The sequence below is a fragment of the Cydia pomonella genome, chromosome 3 (genome assembly GCF_033807575.1).
Source record: "Cydia pomonella isolate Wapato2018A chromosome 3, ilCydPomo1, whole genome shotgun sequence".
Classification (NCBI taxonomy): Eukaryota; Metazoa; Arthropoda; class Insecta; order Lepidoptera; family Tortricidae; genus Cydia; species Cydia pomonella.
Genome location: NC_084705.1, coordinates 19,353,345 through 19,373,623, shown reverse-complemented (window position 1 = coordinate 19,373,623; position 20,279 = coordinate 19,353,345). Strand labels below are relative to the sequence as shown.

The 20,279-nt window shown below is 38.5% G+C and overlaps 2 protein-coding genes across 2 annotated transcripts in view; one reads left to right on the top strand and one right to left on the bottom strand.

Moving 5' to 3' along the window:
- The window catches only part of LOC133516224 (cleavage and polyadenylation specificity factor subunit 1), a 55,153-nt gene extending 46,313 nt beyond the window's left edge, over nucleotides 1–8,840 (top strand). The window contains exons 26-29 of the mRNA XM_061849037.1: nucleotides 3,819–3,935; nucleotides 5,960–6,089; nucleotides 7,443–7,551; nucleotides 8,715–8,840. Of these exons, the coding sequence (XP_061705021.1) occupies nucleotides 3,819–3,935; nucleotides 5,960–6,089; nucleotides 7,443–7,551; nucleotides 8,715–8,795 (437 nt within the window). The 3' untranslated portion in view covers nucleotides 8,796–8,840. The remainder of the gene's footprint in view (nucleotides 1–3,818; nucleotides 3,936–5,959; nucleotides 6,090–7,442; nucleotides 7,552–8,714) is intronic.
- Nucleotides 8,841–12,031: 3,191 nt separating this feature from the next.
- LOC133516222 (O-acyltransferase like protein-like) overlaps nucleotides 12,032–20,279 on the bottom strand; it is a 47,552-nt gene continuing 39,304 nt past the window's right edge. Inside the window, exons 9-13 of the mRNA XM_061849034.1 lie at nucleotides 19,767–19,946; nucleotides 19,446–19,596; nucleotides 15,502–15,682; nucleotides 15,164–15,306; nucleotides 12,032–14,310 (exon numbers count right to left, since the gene is read on the bottom strand). Coding sequence (XP_061705018.1) covers nucleotides 14,104–14,310; nucleotides 15,164–15,306; nucleotides 15,502–15,682; nucleotides 19,446–19,596; nucleotides 19,767–19,946 — 862 coding nt within the window. The 3' untranslated portion in view covers nucleotides 12,032–14,103. The remainder of the gene's footprint in view (nucleotides 14,311–15,163; nucleotides 15,307–15,501; nucleotides 15,683–19,445; nucleotides 19,597–19,766; nucleotides 19,947–20,279) is intronic.

The following is a 20,279-nucleotide window of genomic DNA, read 5'->3' as shown; positions in this document are numbered from 1 at the left end:
CATTCATTATGTAGCAGAAATTTGACGACCTGTCTGGCCTAGTGGGTAGTGATTCTACCTGTGAAGTCCCGGGTTTAAATTCTGGCAAGGACATTTATTTGTGTGATGAGCATGAATATTTGTTTCTGAGTCATGGGTGTTTTCTATGTATTTAAGTATCATATTTATCGTTGTCTAAGTACCCACAACACAAGCCTTATTGAGCTTACTGCGGGACTTAGTCAATTTGTTGAATAATGTTCTATAGTAACATCAACAAGATGAGGTGTAAATGTAAAGTTGAGCCCCCGAGATTGACCTCCGACCTAGATGGTGGTACATGGTGCCATGTTTTAGTAAAATTATTGGAAAGAACGTTTCGACCTTATACCTCTTCTTTATTTAATTTATTTATAAGATATCCGAAGTCCTGCTATGTTAGGACTGCCCAAAAAGTAAGTTTGTACGGAACGGAACGGAGGCATGTAGTTAAAACTAGTAGTACTTTTTGTAATAACAAACTCTTGCGGCATGTTATTTGTTCCCAGTGCCATCTACCGGGTTTTTGGAAAAACTGATCTAGAGCGGGACTTTGCGAGCCTGTCTCTTCTACTGGCGTGGACCCAGGAATCCATGTCCATACTATTTGTTTCCATTATGTATACACTTGTCCTCCGGCGTGCGAGAAAAAACATCTTTCATGTGACAACATCTTCAATTCTTCATACATATTATACGTATTTATTATGGAGGGTAAAGGTAAGGAGAACAATAGATTACAGCTGGAAGCTGTAAATAATAGTTCAAAATCTCACCGGTGGCGCTAGGGTAGCACAAGGACATGACATGAACTTAGACGTTATTGACGGAGTGAAGTTTTGACATTTTTCTAGGTAGTCTGGTATGGAAGGTAGAGCCAAGGAACAGAAACTCCTTAGGCAGAATTGTTGCAAAAGTGTCCAGCTGTCAGCTATAAATAATAGTTCCAAATCTCTACAGAGTAGCGCTAGAGTAGCCGAACCTAGGCGTTATTGACGGAGTGAAATGCGCTCAAGTATTGTAGCGCCACGTATTTATGGTTTTTTGGCGGACAATTTTTGGTATATGGAGATTTTGTTCCTTGCCTCTACCTTCCATATAGTCTAGTTTAAAAAATGCACTCTCCTTGATGCGAGTGGCAAATCATATTACTTTTTGGAAACCCGGTTTTTTTAACCTAATTTGACCCCACTGATTCCGAATTTGCCGGTTGCCCGATCGAGATCTTGACCGGAAGTGAGATATTCAAGATGGCGGTCATTATTACCCTACATTATGAGTTCCTTGTATGGAGACTCACATTTTTAGTGTTCCGTACAAAACTTTGTTCACGGAACACTTATGGAATCACTTTTGTTTTGCAAATCGGTTATATGCGATGGACCGTTTGACGGAGACAGCTAAAATTTGGAACAGTTATAGTAATTTCCGCCACTAATATTGTAAATAAGTCAAAACTGCTTATTTCTTATTTTGGGGGGAAATTTAGGGGTTGAGAGGGGTAAGCTGAATGTATTTTTTATTTGTAAGAATCGTGTGGGATACCATTAGAAAGCTTGCAAAAATTTGAGCCGATGGACTAATTTTGAGTTTGTTTTACGTGCAGTAGTTTCGATGAAAAATGCATTTCAAGTTGCAAGTTTTCATACAATAAATTTCTCCTCTGTCCTGATGATTTTCGCAAAAACTATAGCGAACAGGAAGCTAAGCAGACAATAACAAACTAAAACGAGCATGGAGACGGCGGGAAAATTATCAAGGTCTACCATACCATATCTATAATAGTTTTTTGACTGCAGCCTGATCTTAGGTTACTTAGGGAATCAATACTTAGTAAGTCTTTACAATGGTTGTCGTGTTACTTTTAAATACATAAGGTAGTAATAAGTTTCAAATTGGAACGGGATTTTGCACTAGTTTAAGTCATTTGGTAAATTGGTTATTGGCATTAATATGTGCATAGAGTTACTAAGAGTCGTAGACAGCTAGATTAATTTATTTAATATTGTTTTAATAGTGTTGATAATTTCAAATTTTGACTATGACTGACAATTCAGTTCAGTATCTGATTAGTCAAATTACTGTTGAGTTGAGCAAACCAGTTTTTAGTGAAAACGCGTTTTTCCTAGTTAAAAATTAATACCCTTAGAGTGGTAGGCCGTTGACTTCCGACCGATTATGTCATTTAAATTTCAAATTTGATTAATTGAAATAAAAACAAAATTCCAATAACTCAAAAACGACATATGCCACTTGACCCTTGGAGTGGTAGACTGGTAGGCCGTCGATTCCTGACCGATTATAAAAATCAAGATCGATTGACATTATGTACAAAAAAACTGTCATGTAGCCAATTTTAAAGTGCAGAGCAGAGCAGAGTAAAATCTTAACATTTTTAACAGTGTTCAAGGCAATGCCGGGAGTTTTAGATATTTTCGAAGGTAAGAAGAAAATACCACCCTTAGCGCTCATACAACAATGACAACAAGCGAAGATTATTTTACTTAATTTTGTTTACGACAAACATGTCCGATTACACTCTGCTAAGTTTTGTGCAATTTGATTCCGATAAGTAAGACAAGATAGAGTGCATCTATGGAGTTACGTGCGTAGACAAGACATACATCCTATGCCTGAAGAAGTCCTTACTTTACCTCCGGAATATCTTGAATTCGAGTCCAGTTGGATGTTAAGGTCAAAGAAGAAACGCTCAGTTGAGAACTAGGCAAGTCAGTTATGCGCACATGAAAGAGTTCTAGGTCAGACTGAGACACAAGTCACAGAAGACGAAGCTAATGCAGCTTTGTACACAAAGATCAACAAAGGTAAAAAGAAGAACAATTCCAAACAGAATCAGATTGTTTTGTTTAAGTGCATGATTCGATAATGTAAATTAGCGCTTCATTCGCCAACAAACTGGTTACAGTTTGGCGATATTATAAATTTTGTCTGTAAGCATGTACCGTTTGAGTAAAAAAAAAAGCTGCAAGTACTTACAACACCTAGTCTACTACTATCTTGTATACGAAATTGAAAGCATTAAACATATACTTGCTTTACTATAAAGTATGTCTTTTTACCATTATTTTAAAACGTTTGTTGTTACTTTGTTACTGAATTGAATTGTTACTGAAGAAGCTGCAGGGGCCCACAGCTTCTTCAGACAGTTGACCTAAATAATATCCGCGGCCTTCCGCGACTAGCTTTTTGACAGTTGTCTTGCGAAAGGTTTAAAATTTAAAATAAAAGTTAAATTAAAACCGGATCTGACCCGATGTTAAAACAAAACCTTTTTTAAACGAAAATATGTATACTAGGAGTCACAATCAATGGCGCTATTAACTTCCGGGAACACGTAGACTCAATTGTTAAGCGGACATCAAAGTTCTCGGAATTCGTGACGAGGCAAATTGAATCCTTTAAAGACCTAAAAGTTTTGATACCTGTTTACAATTGCTTAGTTAGAAGTATACTGGAATACTGCTCTTCTGTGTGGAATCCAGGATATAAGGTACATTCTGTACGCATTCAACAAATTCAGAAACGCTTTTTATATAACAAATGTAAAATCTTTAAATCCTACGACGCTAGACTTCAACACTATAAAATGCAATCACTGTTTTCCAGACGAAAAGCTAATGACATTTTATTCCTGTATAAAATCCTACACGGCTTAGTAAACAGTCCGGAACTGCTCAGATATATCAAGTTGATTGTACCTCGTGCGGGCTGACCGTGAGGAAAGAACCTGAACATACGGGGCCTAGAGTCGGTATAAACGCTTAGACATATATTTGTAGGTCAGCGCCTGATCAGGAAATGCGACTACCACCTCGGGCAGCAGGTCCACGCCATGTTCCGGATCAACGCGCGCTCCATCCCCAACAGCGTGCATCGGCGACACGTCACCATGTACAGTGAGTATTTCAACTAGAGTCGATCTAATACATTAAAGCACGCGGTTGTTTTATGCGATAAACGCAGCGTCAAACGCATTTGTCGCACACCCATTTTAAATCAGATAATCTAATGAAATGAGTCATGGGTGTTTTCTATGTATTTAAGTATTTATAAATATTTATATATTATATATATCGTTGTCTGAGTACCCTCAACACAAGCCTTATTGAGCTTACTGTGGGACTTAGTCAATTTGTGTAATAATGTCCTATAATATTTATTTATTTATTTTAATGAAATGACCGTACGTTTACCGTTACGTGATAAACGCAGCGGAAAGCGCGTTGTCATTTTCCTTACATTACATTCCATGCGTTCAACGCTGCGTGTATCGCATAAAACAACCGCGCGCTTAACTCCGCACCGATTTTGTTGTGACGAAAAGTGAATAAACATCATATTTTCATGGAAAAATTGCGATTATGATGACATTTTCGCACTTGGTCATAACAATCTGCGCAGACTTCGCTTTGTCCGACTATAGTTGTTTTGGTATATCAGGGGCAAGTAAATTACCATGAATATTAATCTCTGTACGGTGTCTCGTGCGTCATCATTTCTGTAGAAAGCGCCATATGAAAAAAAAGGAAAAAAAAAGAAAAATATTTATTGCATTAATAAATGTTACATAGTATGGTAGAAGGTTGGGAGTTTCTATTATAGTGAGATTTTTCTAACATCACATATTTGACACATGACAGCACCCATATAATGTAAATGTGTATGATCCATTCACATAATTAAAAACAAAACCACGCAATTATAATATGTCTTTCGTTACCACTTAAACTACACTCACTTTTTGAATGTAATTATGCTTATAGTTATTTTTTTCGCATCGTATATCTGAAGTATTTAACAATAATAAATCACTGCACAAACGTTTACGTCCTAAGGGTCTTTTTTTTTAAAACCAGTGTTGTGGTCAAATCATTTTTTTCGATTCGGGTAACATATTCGTAAGTTAAAGATAATCGATAAAATCGATATATTTATAACCTACAGAAAATACAAAAATAAGGTATTATAACTAAGAAAACATTAACTTAAACAAATACTTTTAAAAATCCATTATAATAATAGATCTTTACCGTACGATTTGCAAAAAATATGTCGATTTCTGAGCGGATCAAATTTGACGTCAAAATCATTCGTTTGTCAAATGTCAAATGCGCAGTCTGTCGAAGTTTCTCCGCCTTACTGTGCGCATATTCCGTTTCTTTTCGTATTTTTCACCTGGCTTTATTTTTGGATTCTTCTCTTTCACATCTGGTTACCTTGGCTCGTATTTTTGGACTTTGACTTTGCTTATATTTGAATTTAGTTGACTTTGGATCTAAAAATGCCTGATTTTGCTAATACTAAGTAGTCACTAGCAGTATAATTTGCATGTATGACTGCTGTGCAGGTTCCTAATATTGATTTTTTATATAGGTAATCGATTCGATCTCACAAATCGTAACTGTAATCGATCCGATTGCTGGATTTGACATATTATGTTGTCTTAGCCACATCACTTCAAACATCAAATGTCATGTGTCAAATATGTGATGTTAGAAAAATCTCACTATAAGTATATTATACCTGTATCAGGAAATATATGTATTATAATTGAGTTTTAGCTTTATGCGTATTAAAACTCCCTTCTTAATATTACCGCTTGAACTTGCCTTAGGGTGGTATTCCACCTGTCCAATTTCTTGGTCCAATGTGTATTGCGTCTCACTCTCTCACGAAATGAAAAATGTGATATGACCATGAAATTGGACAGGTGGAATATCACCCTTACCACTTTTACAGGCACGAAACTACAATGAAAAAACAATAAAGGCATTTTATAGGCTTTTGCCTCCGAGGTTTTGCGTTTCAAAGAAGATCTACAACTGGCATTTTGCTTATGTTTCTAAAAACCTGATCCCTAGTATTATTATTTATAATTTTTTACAGTTTATGATTTCCATCTTTATTTGTTTTCCCACAGCCACACTAGATGGCGGCGTCGGATATGTGCTGCCGCTGTCGGAGAAAATGTATAGACGGCTTCTCATGTTACAAAACGTTATGAACAACTACTGCTGCCATCTGGCGGGGCTCAACCCGCGCGCTTTCAGGTGAGCAACACGGGTTTTATGTATGATCGTAGCTATTAGCTATGTGCAAATATAAGCGACGCCAACGCGTAACATAATGAAAATATGAACTTTCGTGGGACGACATCTTCATACTATTTGGCACACTCCCTACGGCGGCGCCACAGTCATGCACGGAGCGAATAGTTTGGCACACAGAAAAAAAAAGTCTAGAAATGTGGCGTACGTGTGAAACGTGTGGCAATATTAGGATTAGCTGCATTCACTTTTACCACAGGATATTGTCAGTTGACTACGACGCTTAAGCGATGTCAATGTGAAAAAAAAACCATACCATCAGTAAGTCTTATTTCATTATTAATTTATATTTTACATATAATTGGATTTCTTTAACTGTAATTTTTACTGCCCAATACATAATCGACATCTATTCAACATAAAAACCGCAGAACGTTCTCGAATAAGTCAATTCTTTGTCAGTCAACGCTACTCATCGGGGCGACGAACATATTAAAAATGTGCAAGTGAAGAAAAAATAGAACATAGACGCTAGTTGCGACATCTGATGCCGAGTAGTCGAACTTTAGTGTGGCATAAACGGCTGTATCTTTTGATTGCGTTGGTAGAACTTTGATTTTTTCATAGCTCCAAGGGACAGTAGTAGACCTGAGTATTTGATAAAAATTCCAGCTTGATACCTCGATACGCGTTCCTGAGAAAAAGGATCTTGACAGACAGACAGACGGACGGACGGACAACAAAGTGATCCTATAAAGTTTCCGTTTTTTCCTTTCGAGGTACGGCCCTAAAAATGTCCATTATACAGGGTGTTTATTTAGTCACCTGCAATAATTTACAGGCTGAATATATAGGTCATATTGAGCAACTTTTACTATGGGACCAACCCCGAAATCGCGGAAAAGAAACACACTCTTCCATAGAAAATGTTAAGGTCAGACAGCCAAACTGTATGAAACAGACAATTTTTTTCTCGCGATTTCGGGTTTGGTCTCATAGTAAAAGTTGCTCAGTATGACTTCTAATATTCAGCCCATAAATTATCGCAGTTGACTAAATAAACAGCCTGTATAAGAAAGAAACTACGATATAAGATGAGGGCAGTTAATATGTCCAACCCTGTAAATGTATATTTTCTTTCTTTCTTTCAATATAGTTTTAAATACTCTTATGAGTATATGACATACATAATCTGTATGTAAACTGTTTTGTAACATAATCGCTTGGAAATGAAAATATCGCCAGACTAATAATGCGATACGATTTTTTGCCCCAAATCCAATCATCTGGGTGTGCTTCTCGTTGTCGTCGGTACTATTGAGTGTCATATACCAATGTACGTGTACGTGTCCACAGGACGTACAAGTCGGCGCGCAAGCCGGCGGGCGGCGGCGCGGCGCGCGGCGTGCTGGACGGCGACCTGGTGGCGCTGTACACCGGCCTGCCGCAGGCCGACAAGCACGACGTGAGTACCTTGCCTCCTCGCTTCGTGTTCCATCGTACATGTCTCTATACAGGACGTACAAGTCGGCGCGCAAGTCGGCGGGCAGCGGCGCGGCGCGCGGCGTGCTGGACGGCGACCTGGTGGCGCTGTACACCGGCCTGCCGCAGGCCGACAAGCACGACGTGAGTACCTTGCCTCCTCGCTTCGTGTTCCATCGTACATGTCTCTATACAGGACGTACAAGTCGGCGCGCAAGTCGGCGGGCAGCGGCGCGGCGCGCGGCGTGCTGGACGGCGACCTGGTGGCGCTGTACACCGGCCTGCCGCAGGCCGACAAGCACGACGTGAGTACCTTGCCTCCTCGCTTCGTGTTCCATCGTACATGTCTCTATACAGGACGTACAAGTCGGCGCGCAAGTCGGCGGGCAGCGGCGCGGCGCGCGGCGTGCTGGACGGCGACCTGGTGGCGCTGTACACCGGCCTGCCGCAGGCCGACAAGCACGACGTGAGTACCTTGCCTCCTCGCTTCGTGTTCCATCGTACATGTCTCTATACAGGACGTACAAGTCGGCGCGCAAGTCGGCGGGCAGCGGCGCGGCGCGCGGCGTGCTGGACGGCGACCTGGTGGCGCTGTACACCGGCCTGCCGCAGGCCGACAAGCACGACGTGAGTACCTTGCCTCCTCGCTTCGTGTTCCATCGTACATGTCTCTATACAAGACGTACGGATATGATGCTCGTCTTTGTCTATGTGACAACGTGATAAAGGCGGTGTCCATCTCTTTCAATCGAGTGGTGTTTAAATTAAATCACGTAAATAAATTCGACTACCGTATCCGTACTGCAGGTAGCGATTTGTCACTTTGATGTCGAACATAATAACTAGCAAGGATAAGCCTACGTTGTTAAAAAAAAAATGATATTTTCAATCGATTTAGTTTAACATTGACGATGCGCTAACGATGTCGGTGCGAAGTTGTAAAGATAGCTCATCGTTAGTTAACCGCGATAACATACATTGATATTGATTTATAATAGTTAATTACCATACAAGTGCGAAGAATAGGAACTCGTGTCGATTTGAAACCGATTACCTATTCGTACTATAATATGGCTTAGATATAGTGTCAATAATATTTAATTTGAACTTGTAGTTTATGATTTTATTGTTAATTATTTGTTCCAGATTGCGAAGAAAATTGGTACCAAAGTTGAAGAGATAATGTCCGACCTCTTCGAAATTGATAGACTGACGGCTCACTTTTAACTCCTACTGTACAAAGCTTTAGCAATAAACTAGTATTATTACTTATTTGTCGTTTTAATTTTCGAATAACCGAGGAGGTTACTTAAAGGCATGCCCATCTCGAAGGCGTTATAATTATTTTTAAATTGATATCATAGATGGCGCCAAATGTCACAATTAGCCATTATGAAATTGTTATCTTACAGATTAAGAGATATTTAGTGCCATAAATTAATAACATTATAAATGAAATATAAACATTAATAACAACACGAATTCAATGCATTATTTACAAAATTTGAAACCACAATTACATTGCGACTGACTACGTTATGGGCAACAGCGCACGACAGATATATCGAGCTGTCGAAGTAATAATGAATATTGTCACTAGAAGGAGCCACCACGATTATAGTACGTTTTACGCATGAATCGAGTATTTAAATTGATAAATCGATTATTTAAAGCTACAATAGATGTCGCAAGAGAGGTGTTTCGACGCAATTTTAATGCATGTTAGTTGTCAGAGTTTTATTAGCTCCGTGCGCCATCTAGTTCGTGACTGTAAACTAAAAAATAGTTGAAGGTACCTTTTTCAGATTTTTGCTCATATCTTGAATGTACAAATAGCATTATTATTATTATAATGACAAAAGTTTCAATTTAAAATTTCCTCCAAATTTGGTTATGTTTATTTTTACTCTACAATCAATACTTTAGGAGCTACCGGGTGTTGAGTTAACAAAGCGACAAAAAATAGACGATTTAATAAAACAGCGTTTTTTCGTAAATGTTCATCATATCATAACTCTATTTATTTAGTTTAGAATAAGCAAGATTAGTAACCTGCTTCCGTAGTTACCCGTCCGACAAAATAGACTTTTTGCAAATTAAAAAACGGCTCAGGTTAACTGCAGTTTTCCTTGAAAGTCTTTACTAAGCTTTACTTTTACGACTTTTTTTCCATATTTTTTGGACCCATAGTTCAGAAGCTAGGGGAAGTAGAAGGTGAAACTTTTTTTTTTCTTTCGGAGTGATTACTTCCGAAAATATTATGTTTACCAAAAAATTTTTACTAAAAGACCTATCCAACGACACCCCACATTACTTATTATAGGGTTGAACCGAAAAAAAAACATCCCCACTTTTGGTGTAGGGGAGCCACCCTAAAAATACTTTTTTCTTCTTGTTTTTATGTTACGACTTTGTTAGGGGAAAGTGATTTATATATTCGTGCTAAATTTCAGTTCCCAAGCACTAACGACCACGGAGAAAAGCCGCACATGGACAGACAGACAGACGGACATAGCGTGGCGAAACTATAAGGGTTCTTAGTTGACTACGGAACCCTAGAAACGCCGACTAAATCGTAAAATAAAAACTAGACTAAAAACATTTTTTTAAGGTTCCGTAGTTACCAGTTTGTCAAAATAGACTTTTTTGCAAAACCTCAAAAACAGCAAGACCGTTCAGGTTCGCCGAAAAAAATTCATCCCCACTTGTGGTTACCTCCTTCTCTCCCCTACACCAAGTAATATTTTTACCAACCTTTAGCACCTTGTACCGGACAAGTGGCCGTCGGGTCAATATAGTAAGTATGCAGACATTAAAAGTACATACTAACACTACATTACATACATTACATACATTTTATTCATGAGAAAATAAGTAAGGTATGGCGGCTCTGGGATCTTGGACTAATATAGGTACTTAGGCATTAAAACACTCGTGCGATGTTTTTTAATGTCTTTTCCTACTCCTCTACTGTTATCTGTCATTTATGCATTCATTAACACGAATATAAGAACATACATAAAAGATTTCAAGAAAAGTCTATATTGTCTATTCCTCATAAAAGCTCTTGTGCTTTTATAAGCTATAACGTTACTGCGATTAATGGCTACCAACCTAACAAAACCAAAACGAATAGTTTTAAACTAAGTGCATTGCTGCCAACTTACAAAATATTCATTTGGTTGCATAGTAAAAATACTTCATAAGTCAGAAACACGCATGTGACACCCGCAATATAGCAACACCCATAGACTACGAAGACCGCTTAGCGTTGCTTATTAGTCTCCGTAGGCTACGGTCCCCAAAATTGAGAAAAAACTGTCCAAAAAATTAATTTAGCAAGTAGCAAGTACCAGGGCCTCATGAGTTACGAGGAGGTGTCGCTGACCGGCCGGCCGCGGGCCGGGCGCGTAACAAGGTATGCTCGCGCGTCTTGGCTATATACTTTTGCCGTAATTTGTTTAAGTACCTAAATTAAGATTTATTTTTGTTGACTCGTAGGAAAAATATTGTATGCAACGTTGTATAAGTAGGTCAAAAAGTTCTCGTGGCGTATTCCTTTACAATGTTCGCCTACGCCTTCGGCTCCGGCTCACATTGTAACTCACGCCACTCGCCTTTTTTGACCCTTCTTATACAACTGTTGCATAAAATACTATTAATTTTGTGGCAGTTACATATGGCACATAATGAAACTCTCGGGCTGTAAGTCCGACTCCGACCTACTGGGGCGGTTTTTCATTTAATTTCCGCTTTGTATCGATAAGACTGCCTATTGTCTTCACACAATTAATTAGTTAGCACTACACTTAGGCTTCTATTAGACGGTAGTTCATTGAATGGATCGGGCCATGAATGCCTATAGATAAGGTAGGTATTGTGGATAGGGATCTGTCGGGGCGGGCACGGCCATATATAATCAACTATAATGAATACCTACCTCTATTCATAACTCTTGTTTATTGTATACGTATATATTGATATCGAATATTTATATAGTAAGAATGCCGGTAGGTTTGCGTGTAGGCGTCGGTTGTGGCAATGAAATAATTATTTACCTAGACATACTCCTCTAGGTAAATCATTTACTGATTTATTTTCCACATTATGTACATAAAGCTATTGTAAGCATTTTGCACGCGTCTCATACAATACATTATTGTTTTGGGCAAGGAGTAAAAAATGACTATCCTATCTGTCATCTTTGTTGTTAGAAATTTGTTTCGATCTAGCACGGGGATGCGAGGAACGGGGGTGTGGGGGTGTGAGCAAGTTAGGGTATCTTATATTCATCGAATCTAGTGAGCAAAACTGTACCTACATTAGGTTGCGTAACGTTTTTCTCGTTTAATTAATGGTTAAATCATTAGCAGGGCCTTTTTGAGCTTTAAACATAAGATTAATACTAATGTTAAGTTAAAATAGCACTTATTTAAAACAAAAAACGATTTTATATAAAAATATGAACCTTTATTAAAGACCTTTATCTAATAAAAATATGTATAGGTACAAAACTCTGACCTAAAAACTATAATTAGACAGGTGACATTATAATAACAAGATCATTTTGAATACGATTCTTGAATGCCATCAGTCCACTTAACGTCTACTAAGTAACGCTATTGCAAAATCTTACCATAAAGTTCCTGAAGAGAAGAGAAGCGTAGAGATAGGCGAATGCGCGAGTAACTTTTCACTCAAAAGCAATTCAACGTAACGCAATGCATTAAATTATACCGGATTTCAGAAGTCAAAGTGCTTCCCCGAAACACTATCATTCCACTTTCAGGATGTGATATATACAGTAGTTTACTAATATTGTATAATTACATAGTTTATATGATTTCGGCGTCAAGTAGAATTAAATTACTAGCTTGATATTTGAAATAAAAGTCCAGGCCGCGTGGCCAACGTGCCCATCGTTAACGCTCCGTAACGAACGAAACGCAACTGTCACTGTCACACCAATATGGAAGAGTGATAGAGAGAGATGATTACGCTACGCTATGGTGCGTTAACGATTGGCACGTTGGCTAAGCACCCAGTTAAGGTAATTGTACTCTACATAAACGTTGTTTACGTACAATCGAGAGCAATGAAAATAGATCATTTTGCATGGAAATTTAAATTGAAAGTGACCCGTATTTATTGCTCTTGATTATTACAAATATGTAATGTTCCAGTAAATTATAATTGCTGAATAACTTAAAACAAACAATCAAATGATAAACTAAAAGTCGTAGTTGTATTTTTTAGATATCGTTAATATTGATATAAACTAATAACTATTACTAGCTTTTAAGAGATATTATACGTCACTATTTACAAACTAACTAAAATCACAGGATAGACGAGTATATGCCTTAACAATACATTGAGCAAATCTAAATTGACCTTATACACATTTCCGTCACATAAAACAATAGTAAAGTAATACAAATATATTTAATAGGTATAAGAAGATATCTTCCATAAGGATGGTAGTGAGCTTAGTGAGGGACACAACGTACTTATTACTTTTCTTGAAAAGAGACACTAATTGCAAAATTGTTGGCAAGCTTACCAAGGAGCCACAAATATTTTAGCTACTAAGATATTTAAACATAATCGTCTATTGCATTTTGTACGTCATGGTACATTATGATACAAGTGTGCTACGTTGGTCATAAATCATAATAGCCCAGGCGATATTGTGCCCGCGAGCTGGAAGCGAGCGCGCAATAAGAATGCCGATGTGTTAGTGACCAAAACACACGTGTTTCTTACGTTTTTAACACACTTGCGAGGAAAAAACAAAACTTATTAATTAATCAAATTTAAATTGTTAAAACAGTAAAAGTACAATAAAAAAAAGTATATATTCCCGCATTAGTGCGATAATTATAGCATTACCGCACAAGACAGATAATTATAATGAAAAAATCACGCAGGTTTAACATCTGGAATTATGACATGAACCTAAAAGCGGTTTAATAAGTTCCACATTATACTCGTATTATAAGCAAGTGTGTTGAAAAAATAAATACGTGTATGTTCACGTTAATAATAAAACTCCTGAAAATAATTCGGTAATGTTCTTAAATCCTCTCTTTGTATCGTCACATCATTCGCCTATAGCAAAGAAAATTTGAAATAAAGATGGATTGTCAAAGAATCTCTGTCTATTAGATGGCGCCATTTTTTGATTTGACAAATTTAACACATATCAGTGAAAGAATGAGGATCAAAGTCCAATAGCGTTTTAAAAGTTTTAATCATGTGTCAAAAGATGGCAGTAAATTTATTGTGGCTACAAAATTTACTTTGACAATCCACCTCTATTTCAAATTCTCTTTGCCTATAGGTAAATGTCAAACTTGCCAATTCATTTAGAAAGTGCACATTATATAAATCAACTTTATGAGTAAAATAACGTTTATAATTTGTTGATTTATTAATGTTTCTCGTGATGCAATTGGAATATTATTACGTACCTTTTATTTCACCGAGATAAACTCTTAAAAACTTAATTTCACCCCGTTAAATCTACTCAGACTTAAATATGCGTGGACACAGTGGAGACGGACACAGTGGACTGTCCGGGTTTCACCTGGCCGGTGCCGTTGGCTTCTTGCTCCTTCCTGGGTCTCCTCTTGGGGCCCAGAAGGAACTTCTGCAAGGCGCAGGCGGGCGCCTCCACGAACAGGTACAGGGGAAGGGACCACAGGTACGTGGTGGTCACGATGCCGGCGAATAACATGATCTGATCACGTCACACGATTGTTACATTATGAAAGTTAAAGCTTGCAATTTTGCTGAAGTTAAAATAAAAGTGGGCCTACCTATTATTCGTATTAACGCGAGAAACAATTAAATTGATGGTAATCAGAATTTGGTTGAAATCAGGCTTTAATTTTGATTAGCGAGATATTATTAGACCGCAATGAAAACGGGATTGGGAAATACCGACAGCACAAGAGTACTAAATATTATCCATGATGTTTTCATTCATTAGTCACTTAGTCAGTCAAAGATATCTACATAATTATTTGAAGTGTTGATACTTTCGGCCCATTTTTATTTGCTTTTATATCTCGTTTTACTCATAATCATAAGCTATTTCTAATAGGAGAAAAAAAGTGTTCCAAGAGTTACGAAGGGGTTACGTGCAATAAAATAGATTTTCCGACGTCTTTTGTTTATTTGTTCTTTTCTTGTTAAAAAAACGTACTTATACCTCGAAAGCTATTTTCATTTATCTGCATACTGTACCATTGGCAATGTCATTTCATGTAATTATTCGTTATCGTTAAATGTATGTGCTAACTCCCATTTTAATCGCGGTCTGATAATAGGTACTCAGTCATGGAATGTTAATGGTAGTAGTTGGTAATAATTATGCTCTCGATATCATATTACTAATGTATGATTTCTATTTAAGATAAATTCGTGGCACTAAAGGGATATTTGTTCCCTCGGACAAGCTTTGAGTAATGGTAGGGGGATACAGGTATATTTTTGTTCCTTGGACACAATATGTATAAGTTTCGAGTAAGTAAACCATTACCAACAACAGATGAGAATGGGCCGCGTAGGATGGCCGGTGGGATACTTACGGCGGTATAGTCAGTAGCGTAGAAGGAGCGTCTCATCTGGCCGCCGTAGGTCCGCAGCACGGTGGCGTGCAGCAACATCGCGCAGTAGGACATGCGGCCGAGCGGCTGCAGCGGGGCCCATTCCACGGCACCCACGTACAGCTCTGCAAACAACCGCGCGTGTCAAGACAAGGGCATTTTGAAGTCCAAGATAAGAAGATCCATAAAAATCCAAAAACACGCGGGAGGTAATCTTAGGTAGTTAGGTACACTTGTGGAAACATTCAATAATGAAGATGCACAATGTACGTTGAAGTCCAGCCTCGCAGTGCGGCAAATAGAATCAACACAATACTCACTGTTACACTTGTAGAAGCAACCGATGATGAAAATACACAGGGCAAAAGCGAAGAAGTTCTGGTTTAACGCGTTGAAGACGGCGGCCTCGAAGGCAGAGGCCTCGCGGTGGTGCAGGTCCCAGCCCATGAGCACGGCGCCGCACGCCACCGGGATCGACACCAGCATCATCAGGCGCAGGAGCTGTAATCATTAAAAGTTTTAAGTTCTTATTTTTTATTTACTAATATGTTAAATAACGAATGGGAACTGGCAAGCTTAATTGGCAAGATCGCGATACTACCTACATACAGTACCTACAGAGAAAGTCTTAATAGTCTTAGTACTCACCCTGTCACATATATCAGTTTTAGGTACCTATGTACCTACAATTTATTTTTCTATTATGATACAAACTTTAAAACTCATCGCTCTAAAACAGTGTACCAGTTCAAAGGTTTGCGTCCAGTTCAGTGTTCTTTATACCTACTCCTGAAAAGTGAAAAACTGAACAGACTAATCCTTCTGTCCGAGCGCTTTTCTTATATTAACGTCTGAAATCCCGAATCTCGAGTAGGAATCTTGAGTATCTCGAAATGAGATCGTCAGGACAATAGGTCGACTTGAAATTGCAAATTGGTACAGTTTCTTTAATAAGACGGGGGCCGGGGCTATTAGAATTAAGCGAAAAATGTTGACTGCCTAAAGCTTGAGAAATTGGGGCTATTAAATGTATAGTCGTTTAATTATAAGTGAAACTCGTGATTCAATACTTCAATTAAATACTTACCCCATCATACAAATGTATAAGCCTTATTTAGTTAATTTAAGTTTTATCTCTTTTCTCTCTCTCTCTCTCTCTTTCAATCGTTTTGAAAGACCTATCCGATGACACCTCACACTATAGGGTTGAACCACCCTAAAAATATATTTTATGTACTTTTTATTATGACTTTGTCGACGTGACTGATTTATATATCCATGCCAAATTTCAGCTTTCTAGCACAAACGATCACGGAGCAAAGCCGCGGATGGTCATACGGATAAAGAGCCAGATGGACATGGCGCAGCTATAATGGTTCCTAGTTGACTACAGAACCCTAATTTACAGATTAAGATGAACGATTGATAGGTAATTGAGGCTTGTAGCGCAGTTATGACCAACCCCACTAACAAGTCTACAGCTACACCTATACAAGATATACAATGAAACTTGTTTTATATTAAAATCTAATGAAACAAAACAGACGCGACACTGATATGATATATATTTGATTAAAAGTATTATAACTCACAAGCTGCGGATATTTCTTAGCCATTGAGTTTTAGCAGAATGTGAAAATAGAGGTGGAAAATTTCCCGAGTGACACCCGTACCCAAAGGAGGGAATGTATTAGAAGTCACAGAGTATCGACCAATTGCGGTGCTTTCAGTATTTACTAAACTGTTTGAGACAATGATTGAAAGTCGCATTAGCCAGCAGATTGCAGTGCACCTGGTTGACTTCCAGCATGGGTTTCGGAAAGGCCGTTCCACCACTACTAACCTCATTGTGTATGCTGATTATATCTTGGCGCAAATGGATCTAGGACACAAGGTGGACTCGGCTTACTTTGACTTTAGGAAAGCCTTTGATCTGGTCAGTAATGATATCTTGCTACAAAAGTGTTCTATGTTAGGATTTACACCAAAACTCTTGAGCTTCCTCTCCAACTACTTGCGCAACCGTAGTCAGTTTGTCCAGATAGCTGGATGCCAAACAGTGCCTTACTACACACGCTCCGGAGTAAGCCAGGGTAGCACCTTGGGTCCTACATTATTTATCATCATGATAAACGATTTGCCTAATGTAGTATCCACCGCAGAGTGCCTGCTATTCGCGGATGACTTAAAGTTGTTTAGGAGCGTGCGAAGTTTGGCAGACCGCGAAGCACTACAGCGTGACATAGACAATGTTGCGGCCTGGAGTATTGCGAATCAGCTTCCCTTCAATGTTACCAAATGTAAGCTGATTACTTTTTCCAGAGCTCGAGAGGCTATTACCCCATCATATAACCTGCTCGGGTTACCACTGGAGAGAGTGGATGTAGTCCAAGATCTTGGGTTGACTTTAGACTCGCACTTGGATTTTCGTTTGCATATAACCGGGATCTGCGGACGTGCTAATAAAATGCTAGGTTTTATTATGCGACTATCGTCGCAGTTTTCTAATCCTAATGTTGCAGTAATTCTGTACAATGCGTATGTTCGCAGTAGGTTGGAATTTGGTGCCTCTATTTGGGATCCTCACGAGGCAAAGTACTCTCTCATGGTGGAAAGGCTACAGAGAAAGTTTTCTCGCTATATGTATAAAAGGATCTACGGATACTATCCACTTATTTTTCCCTTGATGTTTGTGTCGGGAATGGTGGGATTGGATACGCTAGAACTGCGACGAAAAATATTATTAGTGATCCATTACTATAACTTGTTACGAAACAGAATCGGTAATGTTAAGGTGCTTGAGCGGATAGGATTGCTCGCTCCAGCGCCGAGGACGTGCGTATTAGGCGCCAGTGAGGGCGGCGCTTTGCCTCCGCGACGCCGGAGAAGACTGTTCGCCGTGGGCGGGGTGCGTACGCATCAAACCAACAATGCTCCCACCAATCGGGCACTCTCACTCCTAAACGAACTATCAATCCAAAGACCTGATGTTGATGTCTTTTATGACTCACCAGGATCGTTCTCCACAGCTTTATATATGTTTTTGAGTGATTGTACCTAGTTTGTAATGTTTAACTATTTGTGGATATTGTAAATACATAATTCTAATTATTAATATTATTATTTAACATGTAAGCGCTTTGGTGCCTGAACTGTAAGCTTGTGTGTTGCATGAATAAACAATAAACAAAATAGGTCAAGTTCGATAGAAAATGAAAAGCAACTTAATTTAAATTGAGGCTAAGTTCGGAATATATAATGTTCAACCTGACTTATCTACTTAAACAAAATTGATTCTAGTGCTTCGCTATGAAGTAAGTACCTAAGAACGAATAACTTGGGTGTATGGTTATCATAACTGGAGTTTCTGTTTTAATAACTGACTTTGAAAACTTCGCTTGCTCAACTTCTTGCTTGTCTTATTTTAGTTACCATATTATAAGTTCAAAAATTATGGTAATTAGTTTTTGATAGTACCTACCTATACTTCCCATAAATAGTACATCCAAACTGAACGCCCCTCTAGTATCTATCTAATCGACTCCACTAGCCAACCTTCGGGTAAAGTAGCTAAGTTGTGACATTGCTATTAGGTAGGTATTAACTCATGACTAGAGGATAATCTGGAGTCTGGAGGTCTACATATTAGGACTTAAACTCTCATCTTAATTAATAAAAATGGTGGCAGTTCCATTAATTTCAGGTGAGTGTTTTCAATTACTTATAAAGTTGAAAACGAAAGTAATTAGCATTCTGTTTGATCAGGTACAAAATAACTATCGACCATTTATTCCTATCGTTTTAATTCACTAATTTTCAAATGATCATAATAGCACGAAATTTGCATAGCCTATCTGATATGCAATGCGTACATGCTTCCGTTCAATCATTCGCGGATTTAATTGAAAAACATAATTTTCACATTAAGTATGTACATATGATTGTAATGAATTATAATTGTGTAACTATCTAGTGCTCATTCGGGTTTTTGGTTTACTTATTAGCTAAAATGCGTGAAACAAGGTGCTATATTTTCCTTAACTTAAATGGACAAGCTACCTATGTGGTAAATTACAGTGCCTGGTTGGGGAAGTTAGATTGATTACAACCAACCTTTGCCGGGTGTATGTGGCTACTGATGTTTCATACTTAGCTCGACTTGCCGATTGTTAAGTAATTAATACGTCTCGAATGGCAGCAGGTGACTTGTATTCGAATATGCCTCGTACCTATCTGGGTATAAGGTTCAAAATCCTTTGCTTACCATAGATTCCCTAAGATTCCACTTCTCAGTCTGTGCGCGGTGGTAGAAGTAGGCGGTGATGACACCGAGGTGGTAGCCGGCCCAGTTTCCTTGCGCCGACACGTACGCGTGGTAGAAAGTGTCGTTGTACCCGAATATGTCTCTTATAGATCTAAAAATAAAGTTTAACATCAATTTAACAATGAAAGTCAGGATTTTTAATGATAATGTAATAGATATTTTTTTATTGGGCAGACAAGGAGGAACTATACTATAACATAACAACAATGGAGATGTATCGCAGCAGCACGACCAAGGTCACCAGAAAAATATGATACTCACTCAGGGAACAAGCTGACTCGGATAGGCATCAGTTTCATGAAGTAGCTCTGCAAGAAGGGTATGAGCAGCGACACGAACATGACGACGGAGAGCACGGGCACGCCGGAGCGCGGCCAGCGCCAGATTATCAGCATGACCACTAGCGTCACGAGGAAGAGCTGCGTGTCAGTACCCAGGTACCTGAAATGACGAATTGCTTAGAAAAACCGAAGAGACGATTATTTCTGTATGGTTTGAGGTGCCAGTGTGAGGTGCATTTTAAAGAATGAGGACAGTTATGGACGCCTAGCCGCTTCCCGCCTTATGCCTCGTTATCTTAGGTCTCGGCTGCTAACAGTTGTATGGATATATGATTGTACAGTCACCTGCAATTGTATGTGACTTCTAAGGCCGCAATAATACGTAATATGCTCTTATGGCTCTACAAATAAGATCGTGTCAGATATTTTTGCGGCCTTCATTGTGTAACATATATTATTATTGCAGGTGACTGTACTCAGCGTCGGGTGTCAA